General features: G+C 44.4%; 3 protein-coding genes across 6 annotated transcripts in view; 2 read left to right on the top strand and 1 right to left on the bottom strand.

Annotated features, from left to right (window-relative positions):
- Positions 1–817: 817 nt before the first annotated feature.
- Positions 818–7961, top strand: nrl (neural retina leucine zipper). The gene is made up of 4 exons (XM_060067070.1): positions 818–961; positions 1994–2262; positions 5329–5547; positions 5994–7961. Exons 2-4 carry the CDS (start codon positions 2173–2175, stop codon positions 6150–6152), a joined length of 468 nt encoding a protein of 155 aa, XP_059923053.1. The 5' UTR covers positions 818–961; positions 1994–2172; the 3' UTR covers positions 6153–7961.
- LOC132469147 (GTP-binding protein REM 2-like) lies at positions 6138–14964 on the top strand. 2 transcript variants are annotated; one of them, XM_060067068.1, is made up of 5 exons: positions 6138–6234; positions 10572–10881; positions 11423–11496; positions 12449–12626; positions 13274–14964. In XM_060067068.1, exons 2-5 carry the CDS (start codon positions 10581–10583, stop codon positions 13570–13572), a joined length of 852 nt encoding a protein of 283 aa, XP_059923051.1. In that variant the 5' UTR covers positions 6138–6234; positions 10572–10580; the 3' UTR covers positions 13573–14964. The 2 variants fall into 2 exon arrangements, with proteins under 2 accessions (XP_059923051.1, XP_059923050.1); XM_060067067.1 differs by lacking the exon at positions 6138–6234 and adding an exon at positions 9168–9754.
- The window catches only part of paics (phosphoribosylaminoimidazole carboxylase, phosphoribosylaminoimidazole succinocarboxamide synthetase), a 16474-nt gene continuing 12039 nt past the window's right edge, over positions 14782–19216 (bottom strand). For all 3 annotated transcript variants that reach the window (XM_060067058.1, XM_060067056.1, XM_060067057.1), the window contains 5 exons: positions 18482–18595; positions 18296–18379; positions 16146–16326; positions 15295–15453; positions 14782–15083 (listed from right to left, as the gene is read on the bottom strand). In XM_060067058.1, coding sequence (XP_059923041.1) covers positions 14917–15083; positions 15295–15453; positions 16146–16326; positions 18296–18379; positions 18482–18595 — 705 coding nt within the window. In that variant the 3' untranslated portion in view covers positions 14782–14916. The remainder of the gene's footprint in view (positions 15084–15294; positions 15454–16145; positions 16327–18295; positions 18380–18481; positions 18596–19216) is intronic.

The following is a 19216-nucleotide window of genomic DNA, read 5'->3' as shown; positions in this document are numbered from 1 at the left end:
CCATCTGTGTCGATACATCTTAGATATGCCACTTTGTCTTACTCATCAAAGGAACAAAGTTGATGTCAGCGACACTGATGCCTAGATAGTGTGTGTCAGATACACACTGTCAACAGTGTTAGAGAGATGGGCACGCTGTAAACTGATAGGTCAATATGTGCACCATTGAAGTAATACAAGTACACATACAAGTGTGTTTCTTATTGTAACACTAGCACACACAACAATTAGCTCTGTGTGTTTGTGTGTGTATGTGTTTGGGGGGAGTGTTTCTGTGGTCTTGCAAATATAAAAGTGCACTATTGCCTGTTTGTGAGAGAAGTTGGACATACATATATAGTCTATGATAGATAGACTGATAGATAGACAGATAGACAGACAGATAGACAGACAGATAGACAGACAAATAGACAGACAGACAGACAGATAGATAGACAGATAGATAGACGGATGGATGGATGGATGGATGGATGGATGGATGGATGGATGGATGGATGGATGGATGGATGGATGGATGGATGGATGGATGGATGGATGGATGGATGGATGGAAGGACGGACGGACAGACAGATAGACAGAAGGATCATTAAATTAATAAATCAGCAAATAGATAAATAGGAAAAAGAGCGGGAGGGAGATAGAGAAATAGAGAGAGACAGAGAGAGGAACGGTAGCACACTGTCAGGGGGGAGAGTATTGTTGCAAACAGGGATTATCATCAGGGAGGAGAGAAAGAGGGGGCTGTGAGAATCTGGGACAGAGTGCGACACACATGCTCACATGCGCAATACCGCTGCTATTTCCTCTGTCTCTCTCTCACTAAACGTGTCAGTATACCCAGTCAGTCATTTGTTTGTGTGTGTGTGTGTGTTTGGTGGCCGTGGTGGTGGTGGTGGTGGGTGTTGGGAAAATCAAACACAAACGAAACGACTCAGAATCATCCTCATCTCTATGACACACGGTAAGATCATTTAATCTCACTTTTGTTTCTGTGTTTTGGTTTTGGTTTGTTTGACTCCACCATGTGCAGCTGTAGTGGCCTGACTCCTGGTGGGGCCTCCCCATTGCCCTGGCTCAGGGTTCTCGGTTTCTCTCTGCTCCTATAGTGGGTTACAGAAGAAGAAGAACAGAAGAAAGTTTAGATGACCGTATCTGTTTGACTGATTAATCATATATTGCGTTTGGTTGTTCCCAGCTTTATTTCATGTAAAAGTTTGCTAGCGAATGGTATGTATAACTATAATAACTTCAACGTTTATTTAGTTGAAGTTCTGAATCGATGGAGGGCTGCCATGTGGGACAGGGACATGCTTCTGGCACCAGGTCTCTCAACCAGTTGATAAAAGACATTAAAGAAACAAACACATTCATTCTGAATATATCAATAACAAAGATCGTATTAAATGTAGGTACAGAATAAATAGCAGCTCTTTCAAATCCAGGGAAATATATGAAAAAGGAAAAAGTTTGGAGATAGTTCTAACTTCTGGAACCATACTGTTTCAACTGATTAAACTTGTCTGTTGTCTGAAATTGGTATTTAGGACGAGATTTCAGTGAATGTGTATGTGAGTGAAAGTTAATAAAAAAAGCAAAGCAGGAATTAAGGCATAATTCAGTATCCTTTCTTTAGGAATTTATGTATGTGTGTGAATGTAAGTCAGTGGTCATGCATAATTTTTGAAGATGGGCTACTATAATTTATACACAGGATTACAGGCCTTGTACCAGACTCAGATGGTTGGTTTGTGTCTGGCATGGACTTGGGTTGTGTCTGGCATAAACATCTTGATAGTAACATTTTGTAGTTTATGTTACCTTGTAACCTGGATCTCAAACTGATCTTTGTATCATGATTGATTGCCAGGAAAACCAATATGAGTCAAAGAGTCAAGTATTACGTCATATACATTGTCTTTCTCTTTATTGACTCACTGTCCACCCCTCCTCTTCCCCTTTCCCTCGCCTCTTTTATTTAATAAATTTCCTTCAGGACAGCAAGGAAGCGAGCAAGAAGACCAGGAGAAGCTACAGGTTACCGTCTCTTATAAAAAGATCTGTTCCCTGTCCTCGGTGTGGCTGTCCTCAATGGACTGAGCCAAGAGTCAGGCGTGGGTGTAGAAGAACAAATCCACGTAGAAAGGCTTTGTGATATCCCCAGCCAACAGAAACATGTCGTCGCCTTCTCTTCCCATGCCTTCGCTGCCCCCTAGCCCACTGGCAATGGAGTACCTCAATGACTTTGACCTCCTCAAATTTGAGGTGAAATCAGACACTTCTCCTCTACCCCCGACTCATTGTGCGTACCCCAAACCGGGCCTCCCCGGCGATACCTCAGGATCCCCCTGCCCGGGCGGCCCCGTGCCCAAGGACTCAAGCCTGAGCTCCAGCCCATGCAACTCCCTACCCCCCTCCCCCACGCTCAGCGACGTCCACCCTCCTCCCTCCGCAGCCTCCTCTGTGTCCTCCTCGTCCTCCTCCTGCATGTCCTTCCCCCTCTCCCTCTCCAACAGCTTCACCTCGGGTATCAGCTCGGGCTCTCAGGGAAACGTGGAGGGAAGCCCTGGCCACGGCAACGGGTGCCCCCAGGGGCCCGGCGGCCCTGGCCCCGCGTCCCTGGAGGACTTGATTTGGCTGGCCGCACTGCAGCAGCAGTTTGGCAACGAGGCCACGACGGGGCCCGGCTCTCTGCTAGGGGGCCTGGGAGCGGGGCCTGAGCGGGTGGACAGGGAGAGGGGAGCGGTCCCGGGGTTCCTGGGCTGCGAGGATGCAGTGGAGGCCCTGCTGAACTCGGCTGCTGCGGCTGTAAACTCACAGGTGACGCCATTACTGGGGTTATACCTGGATACCAGACCAATGATTCACTGTTATAAACTTTCTCTCTCCCCCTCTCGCTCTCTCTCTCACCCTCAGTTCCCGGTCCTGTCTCAGAGCTCCAGCAGTAACCTGGGGGACTCGGGCAGTGACAGCGGAGGGGACATGTCTTGCACAAAGGGGACAGACATGTGCCATCGCCCACTCGTCTTCCTCTCCTCTGGGCCGAACTCAATGCCCAGTGCCACGGCAGGCTCGGCACCCTACCTGCAAGCGACCAGCCCTCAGGGTCGGCTTCATCACTATCCACACAATCATCCCCATCATCATCATCAACACCACCCACACCATCCCATGCTTGGGCACCATCACCATCATCACCTCCAACTCAGTCAGGTACTGAGGCAAGAAAATGGAACACAATGGGGTTTTGATCATAGGGACAGATCCAGGCTGATTAAGGTGGAATTTGAGGGTTGATAAAGATGGTATTGAGGGTTAGTAGAGGGATGAATATGGTAGTATTCAAGGGTTGATTCAGATTGTATTTTAGGGTTGATTACCGGTATTTGAGGGTTAATTAACATGGTTTTTGAGTATTAATTAAGATGCTATTTAAGGATTGATTAAGGTGTTACGTTAGGGTAGATTAAGGTGCTATTTGAGGGTTCATTAACGTGCTTTTTAATGTTTGGTTAAGGGGGTAGTTGTGGGTTGTTTAAGGTAGTATTTGTGGGTTGATTAGGTGATAGTGGGTGGCTGGTTAACAAGGTATTTGACAGTGAATTAAGGTGGTATTTCATGGTTGATAAAGATGATATTTCATTATTGATATGGGTGGTATTTCAGGGTTGATTAAGGTGGTATCTTAAGATTGATTAAGGTAGTATTTAAGGGTTGATAAAGGTGATATTTTAAGATTGATGAAGCGGGAATTTGAAGATTGATTTAGGTTCTATTTGAGGGTTGACTAAGGGGACATTTGAGGGTTGACTAAGGTGGTATTTTAAGACTGATTAAGGGGGTATTTGAGGGTTGACTTAGTGTGTATTTGATCGATGATTAAGGTATCAAAGGAATATAAAAAGCAAAGAGAAGACGCCTGTAGCGAGGTGACAGGGGGATCATTCAGTGAAGGACTAGGAATAGCACATTAGAACATGATTATGAATGTCTGCCTATACTTAGTATAAGTATCAGCGATTACTCGAGGTCTATGGGTTCTATAGGGGGACTGCTCGTTTTGACATGCAAAGACAGGGTTATCATGCTTAATTTAATGGACCACCACTGAGTCACCCACACTTTTCATACTTTTGAATGGTTTTAAATGGAGAGCTTTTGTAAATTGTTCCATCCATTTCATCATTTGAATTATCACATTGATTTTTAAGGTTAAAGTGAGCAATATTTTCATTTTCATCATTAACAATTAATGGACTTCAAGCATATTCTTTCTGAGAAACTATGGATACAAAATACCTTATCAACTAAATCGTGTTTTTATAGAATGATACATAATTTATATATTTAATACTAAAGCAATATCAAAAGAGTTGGAGTGCTGTCATACTGAAAATCAGCAAGGACAAGTTAACAACAATAAGTGAGCATAGACTTTTGTTTGGATTTGTTGGTTTATTGAATCATTTATTTTACTCTGCTGACACAAATATTTCTGCTACTGGACTGGGACTTGACTGTTGCTGAGCAGCAAATAAACATTTTCCTGCCCACTAGCTTGCTACTTTGTGTAGGTCTACTCGTTAACAGTAGTAAGCCAGCTACTAAATATCATGGTTATTTATCTGTATGTTTTAATTAATTGTGCAACGTTATTTTCAATTTAAGATAGATAAGGATTGTGATTGTAATTAATGGTTGATAGAACACCTTTAAAGGGGAGGGATACACATAGTTAAAAGTTCCAGTGCTGATACTCCTGATCGGCACTAATCGAATGCTTCTTGTCCTTGTCAAATTACTTCGGTTGGAACTAACTGATGTAGAAATTCTAGTTAGCTGAATCCTCCACTCTCATGGGTAGCAATTCTCTTTGTACTATTAGGAGCACTGAAGGGGCTTATCATATTATCAGCTATTATTGCAGTGATTAATCCTGATCACTGTCAACATCACTTAGTCAGATTATATCCCAGATTATAAAACATGTGGGGCGGAAATGTGCCGTGTTTTGGATGGACATGAATCCACACACACTATCACTTTCACATGCACCTCACACACACACACACACACACACACACACACACACACACACACACACACACACACACACACACACACACACACACACACACAAACATACACGTGCAAACACACCCACACACATCTAATATTCCACATCACAGGTACACAAGCAGACTTCCTCTGAGAACACCAGTATAACATCAGCTACCAGCTAATTTTCTACTCTTAAGAACGACATCTGGAACAACCAGTTGATTATGCCCTGTCTTGACTTGTTCTTGGGTTGTTTTACCTCATACTTAGTGTGGTGGGGCCGATGATCGCTTCTCTGACGAGCAGCTTGTGAGCTTGTCAGTGCGGGAGTTGAACCGACACCTCCGCGGCGTGAGCAAAGATGAGGTGGTGCGGCTGAAGCAGAAGCGGCGGACACTGAAGAACCGTGGCTACGCCCAGTCCTGCCGCTACAAGCGCCTCCAGCACCGCCACGCGTTGGAGTCTGAGAAACACGTGCTCACACAACAGGTGATGGATACACACAGACACACACAAACCCACAAAAGCACGCACAGACACACACACACACACACACACACACATGCAAACACTCTCTTACAAACACACGCTTACAAACACACACAAACGCACACATAGACACACACATACTCCCACATATTGTCCCTGAAATGTTCTACACAAAAACACCAAAGCTGAAACACGCACACAAACCAAGGCCGAAACACCCTTCTCCATACAAATAGCCATACACACACATGCACACACATTGAACACGCAAACACACACAACTGCAACAGACCATCAAAAATCCTGTTTGGTTGTTTTTATTATTATTTCATAATGAATAACAAAAAGAGGCGCCCACTGCATCAGCATCTAGCTACACCAAACAACAATCAAACATCCACACCAGACAACCTAACAGGACTAAAGACGTGCGTTTCCCCCTGCAGCTGGACCAGTTGCAGTGTGAGCTGGCCCGAGTACTCAGGGAGCGGGACGCCTACAAGGCCCGCTACGAGAAGCTGGCCGGCGCCAACCTTGCAAGTAGCGAAGCACTGATGGCACGCAGTACCAACCCCCCCTCCCCACCCCCGGACTACTTCCTCTGAGGAGTGAGAGAGAGAGAGAGAGAGAGAGAAAGAGAGGGATAGAAAGAAGGGGTGATGGAGGACGGCTAAGAAGAAGGAGAAGGTGAGGGAGGGAGAAAAAAGAACAGCAATGGCGACCAGCCCAGCCTGAGTGGAGCTCTTGATGATGATTAATCAGACATGTTTGGGGAAGACAGGAGTCAGCGCCAATGCTGCATTCAGTCCTAATGTACATGTTTGTGTGTGTGTGTGTGTGTGTGTGTGTGTGTGTGTGTGTGTGTGTGTGTGTTTGTGTGTGTGCATGTGTGCGTGTGTGTGTGTGTGTGTGTGTGTGTGTGTGTGTGTGTGTGTGTGTGTGTGTTTGTGTGTGTGTATGCATGCAAGCCTCTGTGTGGTAAAGGAGGGGAGATGAATACATATAAATGAATAGTGAGAGAAAAGGGAGGCTGAGAGAGATAGAGAGAGAGAGAGAGAGAGAGAGAGAGAGAGAGAGAGAGAGAGAGAGAGAGAGAGAGAGAGAGAGAGAGAGAGAGAGCCAGAGAGAGAGAGAGAGAGAGAGAGAGAGAGAGAGAGAGAGCCAGAGAGAGCCAGAGAGAGAGAGAGAGCCAGAGAGAGAGAGAGAGCCAGAGAGAGCCAGAGAGAGAGAGAGAGCCAGAGAGAGCCAGAGAGAGCCAGAGAGAGCCAGAGAGAGAGAAAGACTTAGGACTTGAACTCACAACTGTGAAATCCATTCCATTGCACTTGCAAGGATGAACTGTATATTCAGCCTTTAGGTTTTTTTGAGGAATCATTTCTGTATATCCCACTGACATTGACAACAGTGAACTCTGGCCATCTCTTCTCTGAGTGATAACGTAGGAGTGATGAAAGACTATGGACTTCAGAAGGTCCAACTTGGATCTCAACGGGAAGAAAAACCCCACAGACAATGGCCTCTGTTTCCATTTCATTGACGTTTCCCATTTTCTAGGAGTGTCTCCTATCTCCTATGAGTATCTCCTATCTCCCAGGACATAAGACCAGCAAATATGAAACATATAAATAATTATCTTTAGAACAACCTGAAACAATCTCTGTGAAGGACTGTTTGAGTTCAGGCCATGAAACGTAGGGGGGTTTATATTCCTAGCTGCTAATGGCTAGTGTGACAGTGCTGGATGTGAAGTGGTTGAGTCCTGGATATTCTGTCCATGGCATGTAGTTTTACTCTCCTACTTATATTTCACAGTTGCCAACCGAGTTGAGGCTCGACAGGACTTTTCTAGTAATTGATGAACGACAAATGCATGCATGCCCTATTTTTGCTATAACTGGCATTGGAAAATAATCAGAAGAAAAAATATTTGCAGTGTGTCTGTAAAGTCTACAATTTTTTTTTTGATCAGTCTTGGCCAAACTGCTGACATTACCAGACACACCACCAATATAACAAATGAGGTGATGCAGTCTGGAACTTGAGCAGAAAATCCCCCCATTGCACTCATCATCATAATGAGATGCAGACATCTCATTATTTGAATTGACATTTCGGCAGGGCTTCAGGGCGTAGAAGATGATTCATTTTCTATTTGGGAATGAAATAGTTGATTTGTTTTATTTCTACTTATTTATTCACACTATTTATTCTTCGTTTATTTATGTTCCTATTATTATTTTATTTTACTGGTTTACAAACAATAGAGTGTGTTTTGCACCTCCTAGCAGGTGACGAATATAGACAATACGGACTGTAACAAACACATAGCTGGGGATGACAATGCTGGTGTCATGCTCCTGTTGTAGTGTGTTTTAATAAGCTTATGAAATAAAGTCGATATTTTACCAATGTAAGTTCTGTTTTTCTTGTATACTGGCTTTCAAATCATCTCAGGTGTATTTCAACCCGATTGATCAGCCCTTTTTATGCCTTTTAACTTCTCTGTTCCAAAATACTTTCCCTCTATCTCACTCTCAATCTCTCTCTCAATCTATCTGTCTCTCTGTCTCTGGCTCTGCCCTTCCATAGTGAGTGTTGACCCTGGGTAAGCACTGTTTGGGATGACCTCACCTTCAGCCCCTCCCCCCCCCCCCCCCCCCTCTCTCTCTCTCTCTCTCTCTCTCTCTCTCTCTCTCTCTCTCCTCTCTCTCTCTCTGTGGCGTTTATAATAGGGACAGGATTAGTGCTATAATAGCGCACTGACTGTTCGCTGCCGGAGTTCATTGTAGCATTGTGTTGAGAGGGCGTGCTGTTCCGCGCCATGAGCTATAGATGGTGCCTGCTTCATGCTCGTGTCGCGCATACACACCCACGCACACATACACAAACACATGCACACACGCACACACACACACACACACACACACACACACACACACACACACACACACACACACACACACACACACACACACACACACACACACACACACAGACACACACACACACACACACACACACACACACACACACACATACCCTCACAACAAATACAAAAACATTATTTTATTCCTTTGGATCAAAATAAATGGGCAGCCGGGTGAATGATAAGATTATGAATATTTGTCAATGTAACCTCAGCTGTATTCTGTGTCTACTGAAGTTAATAAAGGTCACATAACGGAATCATTGGTGTGGAGATGGATACAAAGACAATGACAGTGAGTGTGTGACAGAATGAGGGAGAAAGAGTGACAGAGAAGCGGGGATGAGGGGGTACAGAATGAGATATATAGAGAGTGTTAGTGTGCGTGTGTGTGTGTTTGCACGCGCATGTGGGTGTTTGTAAGGGGGAGGAGTGAGAGAGAGAGAGAGAGAGAGAGAGAGAGAGAGAGAGAGAGAGAGAGAGAGAGAGAGAGAGAGAGAGAGAGAGAGAATGGGGATTTATTTTTTAGAAATCTTTCTGAACCTTGGGAAAAAACATATACAACATTCACCTTTAAATGAGTGAGAGAGAGAGATGAGCGCAGTCATAAATGCCATCTTAAGCATTGCACAGACAGACACAGACATATGAAACCGTGACCAAAGTGCTGTGTTGTGCTGCCCTCTATGGGTCGAACCATTACATAATTGCCCGCAACTCAACTGGGCAGCGTTTGTTTGTGTAAAAAAGGCAATTGGATTTTGACGACAGAAAAAATATAAACGGGGTGAAATAAACCGTGAGTCATCTCCCATTGGCCGTTCGGGAAGAAGTGGACCACCGATGTGCTGCTGTAGTGATATAAATGCGTGCACGTAGATAGCAGTAGCAGGCAGCCTATCCTGTGCGCTTTCTAGCAAATCTGTGTGTGCGAATCTGTGTGTGTGCGTGTGTGCGTGAGTCTGTGCATGCGTGAGTGTGTATGCGTGTACGTGTGCGTGTGTGTGCGTGTGTGTGTATATGTGTGTGTGTGTGCGGGTGGGATTGAGAGACACAAACCGATAGAGGCAGGTACAACGGTGGATGCGAGGAGTGAGTATTTTACTTTGTAGCCGTAAAGACTGTCAGGTACGAGAGCTGGCCGCGTTAGAGCTTGGGAGCGACTGGAGGCACTTGGTGTTCAGTGATCTTCATTATTGAAATTCGTGTTAAAGCTATAGATTTCAAATGCCGAAAGATGTGCCCATAGAGAACATCGACCTCAGGGAAGCACCGATTAAGGTATGCGGAAAGACTGATATGCCGCTCACTTAATTTTCGTTATTGTAATATAATTTTTATACGACGCAACCAGTTCTGGAAAAAGTATCTGTAAATGGTACTATATATTCTAATGTACAGCTTTATTCATGATGCCTAGGTGTGAATAGCATTGCATGCATTGCTGTATAATATAGGCTACAGTTTGGATTGCTTTGCCATACTATATACAGGATCTGAATGATGAAGTAGGCCTACTTTAAGTTCTACCATAACAGATGTGGTAGCCTAGTCTTTACATTCAGTGGTACAATATGCTTGTGTGTGCTATCAGTTTGCAGCTGTAATTGATGATGATGATGATGATGAGGATGATGATTAGGCTGGTGAATGATGATGATGATGATGATGGTGATGATGATGATGATGATGATGATGATGATGATGATGATGATGATGATGATGATAAAGGAGATGGTGATTATGGTGGATGTTTGATCCATCCACCCATCCGATTGGCATGTGTGCGGGGGGCAAAAGGATCACCTGCCAGCTGCCAATGGAGGAAATAGAACATTTGGCTGGTAAAAAATGATTTGGCCGCTAGATTTCTACACTCAGGCAAAAATAAACAATTCTAAAAGTACATTTTGGGCCCTGTTGTGTGTGACTTTGTGTGTGTTTCTGTGTGTGTGGGTGTGTCTGGTGTGTGTGTGTGTGTGTGTTTTAAATAGGATGCGTTTAGGGGATTGTATGTATGTTTAGAGACACGATGATGATGATGATGATGATGATGATGATGAAGACGTCGCTGATGATGATATTTTGGGCCCCTCAGTGTGACAGCATGACCCTGGTCAGTGCGCCCAACGTCCGCAGAGGAAGTACCCCCTTGCCCATTAAGCACCAGCTGCGGCGTGAAGAGGCGGTGCATGAAGACTGTGACTGGATGCTAGCGGGGGCCACATCCTCCCCCCCGCCCATCAACTTCAGCCCTGCCCCGGATGAATCCCTGATGGGAGCGTTGGACTGCCGAGCCGACGGCCCGCTGAGGATTGCCCTGCTCGGCCAGAACGGGGTGGGGAAGACCTCACTGGCCATCGCCTTTGCTGGAGAGATGGACAGGACGGCATCTGTGGATTCTGATGGTACCGTTGTGCGCTGTGCTTTGTGTGTTGTATGAGGACCCTCGCATTCCTGTGTTTCTGTTTGTGTGTGTGTGAGGATGTCTTTTCACATGTCATTGTTCGTATATTCAATGTGTTTGATTGTATTTGAGAAAAAGATGCTTGCAACTGTATTTCCTTTCGCAAGTGTGTGGATTATTGTATATTTTTTAAATATTTTATATTAATATTTTTTGCTGTGTTTGGTTTGTATTTTGTGAGTGTGCGTGAACGCATATATCAGCTTGTGTGTATGTATGTTGTATGTGTGTGTGTGTGTGTGTGTCTGCACAAGTGTTTGCACTTGCACCGTGCACATGGGCAAGTTTTGTATGTGTGTGTGTATTCTGTGTGTGTGAACAGCAGAGGCGTTGCTCACACATACAGCAGCAGAGGTGCTGTGTGTGTGAGCCCATGTGGCTCTAACAGGCTGCCGGTGTCAGAGTGGCTGCCCAAGCCACTACACCGGGTCTCCCGCTCTGAGGAGAGACATAACCCTCTGTGTGCTCTTGGTCTCTCTCAGGGGAGGGCTATGTGCGAACCATCACCGTAGATGAGGAGGACAGCACCATCATTATCTATGACAACTGGAGGCAGGTGAGCCAGACTCTGTCACCATGTAACTATCAATAACAGAACAATAACCCATCATAGGTGTAAGGGCATTGCAAAGTTAAGTCTCATGTATAGGTCCAATTTGGTTGAGGAAAGACAAGAGTAAGATACATTGGAGCGCAGCATCTCCATCGCCGACTAGTTACATCTCTCAGCCTCTTCTGTGTCCACTATAGAGATTTTCCTGTCCTACCACGACTGTATGTGGATAGTACAGAATTGACTTCAGCTATGAATGCATGTGTACCCATAAGTGGACGGTGTGTGTGTGTGTGTGTTTTAAATGGGATGTGGTTGCATGCTTGGTGATAGCAGGTGCGTTCAGAAACAAAAGATTAAAACAAATGAGGGAGCATTTCTTTATGTTTTTTAATTTTCTTTCTACAATTATAGTTATAGAGTTGTACAATGCGTGTGAATTATTGACAGAACAATTGTTACAAAAGTATGACACAATCATAAAGTATGATGGTTGGATGGTGGTGTAAAAACAAGATGACTGATATTTACAGCGTTCCTATTCTATTTGTCAGTATTTATTCAGCGACTGGAGGTGCTAAAACCAAGCCAACTCAATCTTTGAAGTTAAATAAATAACTTAGCGCCTGAAGCGGCCCAAAAAGGTGTTGAGCTAATGTCAGTGACCGTATTTACCCAATGATTTATATTCATACTATGAAAATAGTGTGTGTGTGTGTGTATGTATATCGGGTACTATCACACATACAGGTGTATTTTGCTATCAGGCATACAGTGGTCAATCTATAACTGGTACATCAAGTGTGGCTGATTCTGAGGTCCCTCAGAACGGCTTGCACAGCTTTCCTCCTACTCTCGATAACCTCTCAAGTGTTTTTCCAGCGCTGCATTGAGAAGCATACCGGGATATAGCTTACTAGTTTGGAACCATGTGTTTTCTCCTCCACTCTTGCAGGACCTGTCAGGTTTTCAGTGCGAGGTGTGTGTTCTGGTCTTCTCTGTGACCGACCGGAGGAGTTTTCACCGCACCGCTCAGCTCCGGCTCCTCTTGAGAGAGACTCAGCCTCAGACTCCCATAATCCTGGTGGGAAACAAGAGCGATCTCGTCCGCTCTCGTGAGGTCAGCGCCCAGGGTAAGATGGCCGTCCTATAGTCCACTGACATATATGAAGCTGTTTTGTGCTGGGTATATTTCCTTACTTAGTTACATAACATTGGGATTAGCTTTCTTTATACTGCAATATGAATATATTCTGAACCTTCTGATCTGTACCTTTCTGGTCATAACAAACATAATTTTGACGTCCAATTCACAGGCAGCTCTCTTCAGTCAATATGAAATGCAATTGTAATTTGTCTGAAGATAAAATAGGAAGGCGTACATCCAAATTGGTCTCAAGTGCACCAAGGGACTGCTGCCCCTAGTCATACAGATACATTAACTGCATAAGTACTTCACCAGTTGCTACTAGCCAATATTATCATTCATAAAACACGTCTGTGTTAATCCTTTAGCACCTCTCTGCAGCCGTTTAGTTTTTTTGTCATGCATAATGTACAATATTGCAAAAGGATTACAAATGTAAGGTGTTTAACCCTGATTGGGTAATGAAAGGATCATCATTCTAATTACACAACGCATGCACCCATGCTAATACAGCGGCAGTAGCCATCAGCTGTTTTAGTCAGTGCTTCCATCACCCGAACCTCAGCCTAAGCTACCGCCATCGACTGATCTTTGTTCCTCTCCATCTCTCACACATCGTCCCCACCCCTCCAGAGGCCGTGACGAGCGCAGCCCTATTCCAGTGTCTGTATCTGGAGATATCTGCCTCACTGGACCACAGAACCCCCGAACTCCTGGAGTGCGCCGTGAGGCTCGCCAGGGGTCAGGCTCCGTGGCCCCCGGGCGCCAGTGCCGAGGACATGATCGGAGGGGGCCAGCGTGAGAGCATAACATCTCGCGCAAAGCGCTTCCTGACTAACCTGGTGCCTAGGTACCCCCGGGATCGTGAGCGCGAGGGCGGGAGGTTCTTCAGGCAGAAGTCCCGGTCTTGCCATGACCTTGGGGCTCTGTGATGTTCCAATCAAGGCGGTAAAGAACATGTCTGGATTTTTTTTTAAGGAAAATGGAGGGCGAGCAAAATCGTGTAAGGTAGAAACCAAAGCAACTAAAAGCCGGAGATCAATCATGGAGATGAGAAGGTGAAAATGGTCAAATTAGTTATGAGATTAGCAGTGCTGAACATGATCACTTTAAAGTAGTTAGGTCGTAAATAACAGGATTATGCCGTCGTTCACAAATGCGTCTATATTGAAAACACTGGTAGGCCTACTTAAACATAACATTACCAATCCAGAATCACTTGTACATATATAGCCTACGGAGGTCATGATTCTAGAATGGTCCATGAAATGTTTTCACAATAAACACATTTTCTGAATCCAAAACGATATTTTTTCAGGCACGATACAATGACTGGTCGTGTTGACATAAAAAGATGGCACAAACCTAGCATACTCAACCACATTAAATTGAGGCATGCTATAGATTTTCCCGTCTTTATCTCCCATTCAGAACGCCAATGTAGGGTAGATTGAGACTGCAAGCATCACAGGATAGAGAAGGGCAGGAGATTGAAAAGGAAGTGCAGAACTTTTATGGAGTGGTTGTTGCCAGGGAAACGGTTACTGAGGAGACCTGGTTAGAGGCATTTGTGACATACATTGTGTCCAATGAGGTTCCTCAACCGTACCCCATTACTGAAAAGGCTACATGAGAACACGGAACAGAGGCATCATATAAAACACAGAACTAAATAGGCAGAGGATTTGGACAGATAGCAGGCTAGTGCTTATACCCCTTCTCAGCCTCCCACATCCACCCACACAGAATTAACATTAAGGGTTTTCGTTGGCATCACAGCAGTACATAGAGAAGATTGGAGAAACAAACAATGTTATAAAAATATGGCCTCAGATTCTGACTCACTCACTTGGCTCCAAAGTCATTAAAGTGAATTAATGGATTTAGCCTTGAAATTTGTTACAAGCTCCCTCGTGTGGTAGTCTTAGTGCAGTGCACGCTCATGAAATAAAACACCAAGAACGACCATGCATGCGAGTAAGTGGGGTATGACTATGCAATATGATTTCTAAAATATATTTATGGACAAAAGTGGACAAGGTTTAAAATGTGTCAACTTCCGCTGTCAGGACTAATAGTCATCTTGGAAACTAGAAATAGTTAGCAGAAATGGCATGCACATAAATAAATGTTCTAGCCCATACAGCCACATATATGAGGTTTAATGAATGTTTCAGGTTTAAGCACAGTAGTTGGACAGGAAGAACCAAGACAACACAAATATAACTCATTAGATGTGGGGAAAAAAAAGGTCTGGAATGGGGAAAGCAACTGGCTTAAAGGCTGCAGGACTGCAACTTCTTGTCAGCGATCTTGAGAGACACCCAGGTATTTAGCATGGAGGCTCTCAGCTTGGACCACACCAGGTGATTGCCGAGTCCGAAGATCTGGGCGGCGAACTGGGCTGCAGCGTCTGGAGACAGCACAGTGGAGCAGCCGAGACCTATGGATCAGAGGAGAGTTCCAGAGGTTCACCTTTTCTCTACGGGGACCAACACGTGAGGAAGAGGTAGGGGTATTAGGCAGCTTGCTGAAAGGAGGCATACAGGTTGGCCACCGCCAATGTGGTCGAACCAACGTCATATCACAGGGATACCAACTTCCAAAAAAATTAAAAGGGATCTAAAAAAGGTCAGTTTATGAACATGCTTTACCACTTGGCATGCGCAGGGATGACCACACATCCTGCGCCCCCCAGTCAGCGGTGATTGGTGGACAGTTGATGACGGGATAGGCTGTGTTCCCCGAAATCACCGGGCCAAGGCCGTTGCTCCTTCCCGCCACAGCCACAAAAACAGTAGGAACGCCATCACCTAGGAAACACAGGACACATTTAGTCCAAATGGTCTTTTGGTTGTTTGATTATATATTTTTGTATTTATGTACATAAGGTAATTTTTTTTAACTATAATGTATATACAAAAGCTTGCCAACAATTATATTAAAAAAAGATGACAGTGTAGACTGAATATGAACAAAAGTGTGGCACTTTTTGCTTTGATGGGCTCCTCCAAGTAGATCTCACGCATGAAGCCTGTCTATTGGAACGTTGGGCAAGAAGTTGCTAACTGACAGAGGTCCTGATAGTATGGTAGAGGCTGGCCTCACTTGTGCCCCCTGACAGGTGTGTAGCCTCACCCAACCCAAGAATTCATCAGACTCTTGCCAGGTGAGTGATTAAATCAGCCATCAACAACACATGGCAAGTCAAATAGAAAGAAACAAATTACAAAAATTAAAAAATAAACACAATTAGAAATCGTCTAAGAATGCCTGAAGGAAATGCAATTTCCTGCAGAAAAAGGGGCAAGTGCTGTATTTTAAAAACACTTAAACCACAATGGCAGTTGAGCACTGCCTGCAGCACTCACCTAATGAAGCCCAACAATAACTAGGTGAGCGCTGTCTGCAGCACTCTCCTTATAATCGAAACACAAAGTGTAAATGTGAGTGACATGGAACATATTTATCCCAATTCCTGTAGCAAGAAGCTTTAAAGACACACCTTCATACTCTGCTTTTATGCGCAGGGTCTCATCAGGGCCCTTGTGTGCCGAGGTGACCCTGAGGACACAGGGCACTCCATAGGATCCGCAGGCTTTGCGGATCTTGTCGCAGTGAACCATGTCAGAGGTGGAGCCCATCAACACCACCACCCTGCCCAACGCTGGGTTCTCCAGAAGCAGCTGAAGAACAAGGCATTCACAGTCAATACACCATAGTAAATACAGGTTTTTTCTGAAAGTACTTTTGTTTTAGGCACGTAGTATTTACTGCTGCCGCCACCACTTGACAGCATCAATTAGAACATGGTAAAGACATTTAGAGCAATTAGGATAATATAGTACCAGTTAACAACAAAACCATTGTGGGTGTAAAAAAATGGTGGTGGTATATTTATATCTCATCAGAAGGTCACATGGGCCAGGCGGGGGTGCTGTGATAGAGTAAAACTGTAGGCATTTTTCAATGCCAAGCAGGTACGGTTGCGGCTTGGCACACCCTGCAATTTCACCGTCTGTGCCGTTTGCCTGTGCAAAACCGAGGGGTTAAAATCCGCCTTTGTCACGGAGCCTCTCTTCGTTCATTGGAGTAGGCGGGGCTACGCAAGGAGAGTAGACATCGAGAAATATTTATACTCTGAATGTTTCTTTATACAAGCCACTCGCATTCACGAATGAGTCGAAAACATCTCAGTGTAGGTTAGTATATACAATTGCAAAAACGCGAACATATTCTTTATTTTGCTGACCACATGTTTTTTTTTATCCCGACAAAAGCCTCATAAGGAAAGTTCCTCTGCGTCTATTCTAGATAACACCCATCTTTCACCGTCTTTGTTAAATGCAACTGCATCACCTTCTCTACCATGATGTCAGCAGCTTGCAGACTTCACCATCTCTCCAGTTAGTATTACTCATGTTGATATCACGGCGTTGTCTCTGTTTTAGAGACAACGCAGCAACACCTCTACCGAAGTCCCGCCCCTGGAACCGCAAAGCCCTCTAATCGCATTTACATCAACTTCCCCAATGTGTGTAGGGTCCGAGAGGCTCAATCGGGGTGCAAGTCAAGCCGGTATATTACCTCGGTCAGTGTAAACGCGAACCATGCCGGGAAAAAGGCGGGCGCAAGTCGGGCATATTTGCCAGTGTAAAAACGTTAAGTGATTGCTCCCTTTTTGGAGGAAGCACATTCCCATCAGCACGACCCCACCCACACCAACACACCTTCTAAAAATATTAAAAACTTAGCTACCACTGAGCCCAATAGTGCATTTGAAGGAGTTTTATGAACAAACAAACTCAAAAAATTTGACCAAAAGATTTTGACCAAAAATTGCGAATTATAAAAAATGGCAGGCTTGTAGAACTCATAAAATGAGTTAGGGAATCAAAAGATGGGCCAGAATAACACCACCATCAGCATGGCGGGTTAACGAGCACAGCGACGCAGGCAGGCTGGAAATGAAAGCACAGTGGCACCACCGATGTAAAATGACAAGTGGGAGTGCAGCAACGGCAACTATGCTATTGCGTCAACAATCGACATTGTGCTTGAAGATATTGCGATATGACTTTTGGTCCATGTCGCCCAGCCCTAACGCGTACACACAAACGCATTAGTGTAGTCATCGAAATGGTACGTTCCTTTGTTCCTGCCTGCAATTCCCTATCGGGCATCTATCAACAACTAACTTTCCATAAGTCTAAGGAAAATCATGGTTGCTCTGTGGTAAGCGATGGAGTTCAGTGGCAGCAGTTATCTACAACATGACTTTCCTTTAAGTGGCAACAGCGAGCCCCACCAATCAAAGACAGTGTTACACTTTAGAATTGTGGGTTGTGTAGTGCTTTTAAATGACATTGCAAATAAAACATGCTTTGCTTAAAACTTTCTTTAACTAGCTTCTACAGGAGCATATACCATCTTTTCACCACATAAAGGCTTGTGGAACGTGTACTTCGGATGGTTATGACTTTATGACTAATAATGAAAACCTCAATGCAGAATATGAATGGAATTTTAAGAACACAATCCAATTGGTTGAGAATTAACCAAATCCCCACAATAAACATTCTGGCTAAACGCCAAACAATGAGACAATGAGACTTGTTGCTTTCAAGAAAGCAACGAGAACAGAGTAGTACGTACCTTGACCTTTTCAGAGACCCACTCAAAGTTCCTCTTAACCACCTGCATAGCTTCAGGTGTGACCTCTTTAAGATCACGGTACACCTAGCACAAGGAAGAAAAATAGTACACATTATTCAAAGTGATTTCCTCCCAACAGAACTGCATTGGTGGAGATCTAGTGCAGCAAAGGTGGAGAACCTCTACCTGCTTGTCCTTCTGCTGGCACCGATCTCCTGCCGGCCACAGCCTCCAGGAATCATTGTCAACCACGTCTGCGAGGACAACCTCTTTGGTGGTGACGTTGACACCAAACTCGATCTAATAAGATATTCATTAAATAAAGCCTAAATTATGATTCAAGCCATTTCACAAGTACAATTGTACAAAAATTATACCTTTGTAAAAAGGTATCATCGTAGGAAGAACACAGCGATCACTCATAAGACTAACGAGTCTCCTTGTGTACCAGCGCATGGTTTGAAGACTAAACTAGTTCAAATATGTCCCCCTTCCGTCCTCGTTTACATAAAAGATAACTCATTATGCATGTGCTAGGGATGGGCCGATGGTCGATTCTATCGACGATAGATGGATTCCATCGTCAATTGTCTCAAGTTGACGATGAAAAGTTTTTTTTTATAATTATTTTTATTGCCAGAAAAACAGCGCTGTGGTGTGCTGTGTGTGGTCTGGTGGCTACTTTTACAGCTTAAAAAGCCCCGCAAATGCAATTGAATTTAACTGGCACAGCTGGAAACACACTTTGTAGCGCTGACCTGCGTAGTCACTCACTGCTAGGAGAGGAGAGCCTCGAAACCTGCCGGTCTACTCGCACGGCGAAATGACATCACACTCCGCTGCATGTCACTTTGAAAAACGTTCTGTGTGCGTGGGTGTGTGTGCGTGCGTGCGTGTGGGTTAAGAAAATGGCAGAGCCAT

The sequence above is a fragment of the Gadus macrocephalus genome, chromosome 12 (assembly GCF_031168955.1).
Source record: "Gadus macrocephalus chromosome 12, ASM3116895v1".
Classification (NCBI taxonomy): Eukaryota; Metazoa; Chordata; class Actinopteri; order Gadiformes; family Gadidae; genus Gadus; species Gadus macrocephalus.
This window is presented reverse-complemented; position numbering and strand designations above follow the sequence as displayed.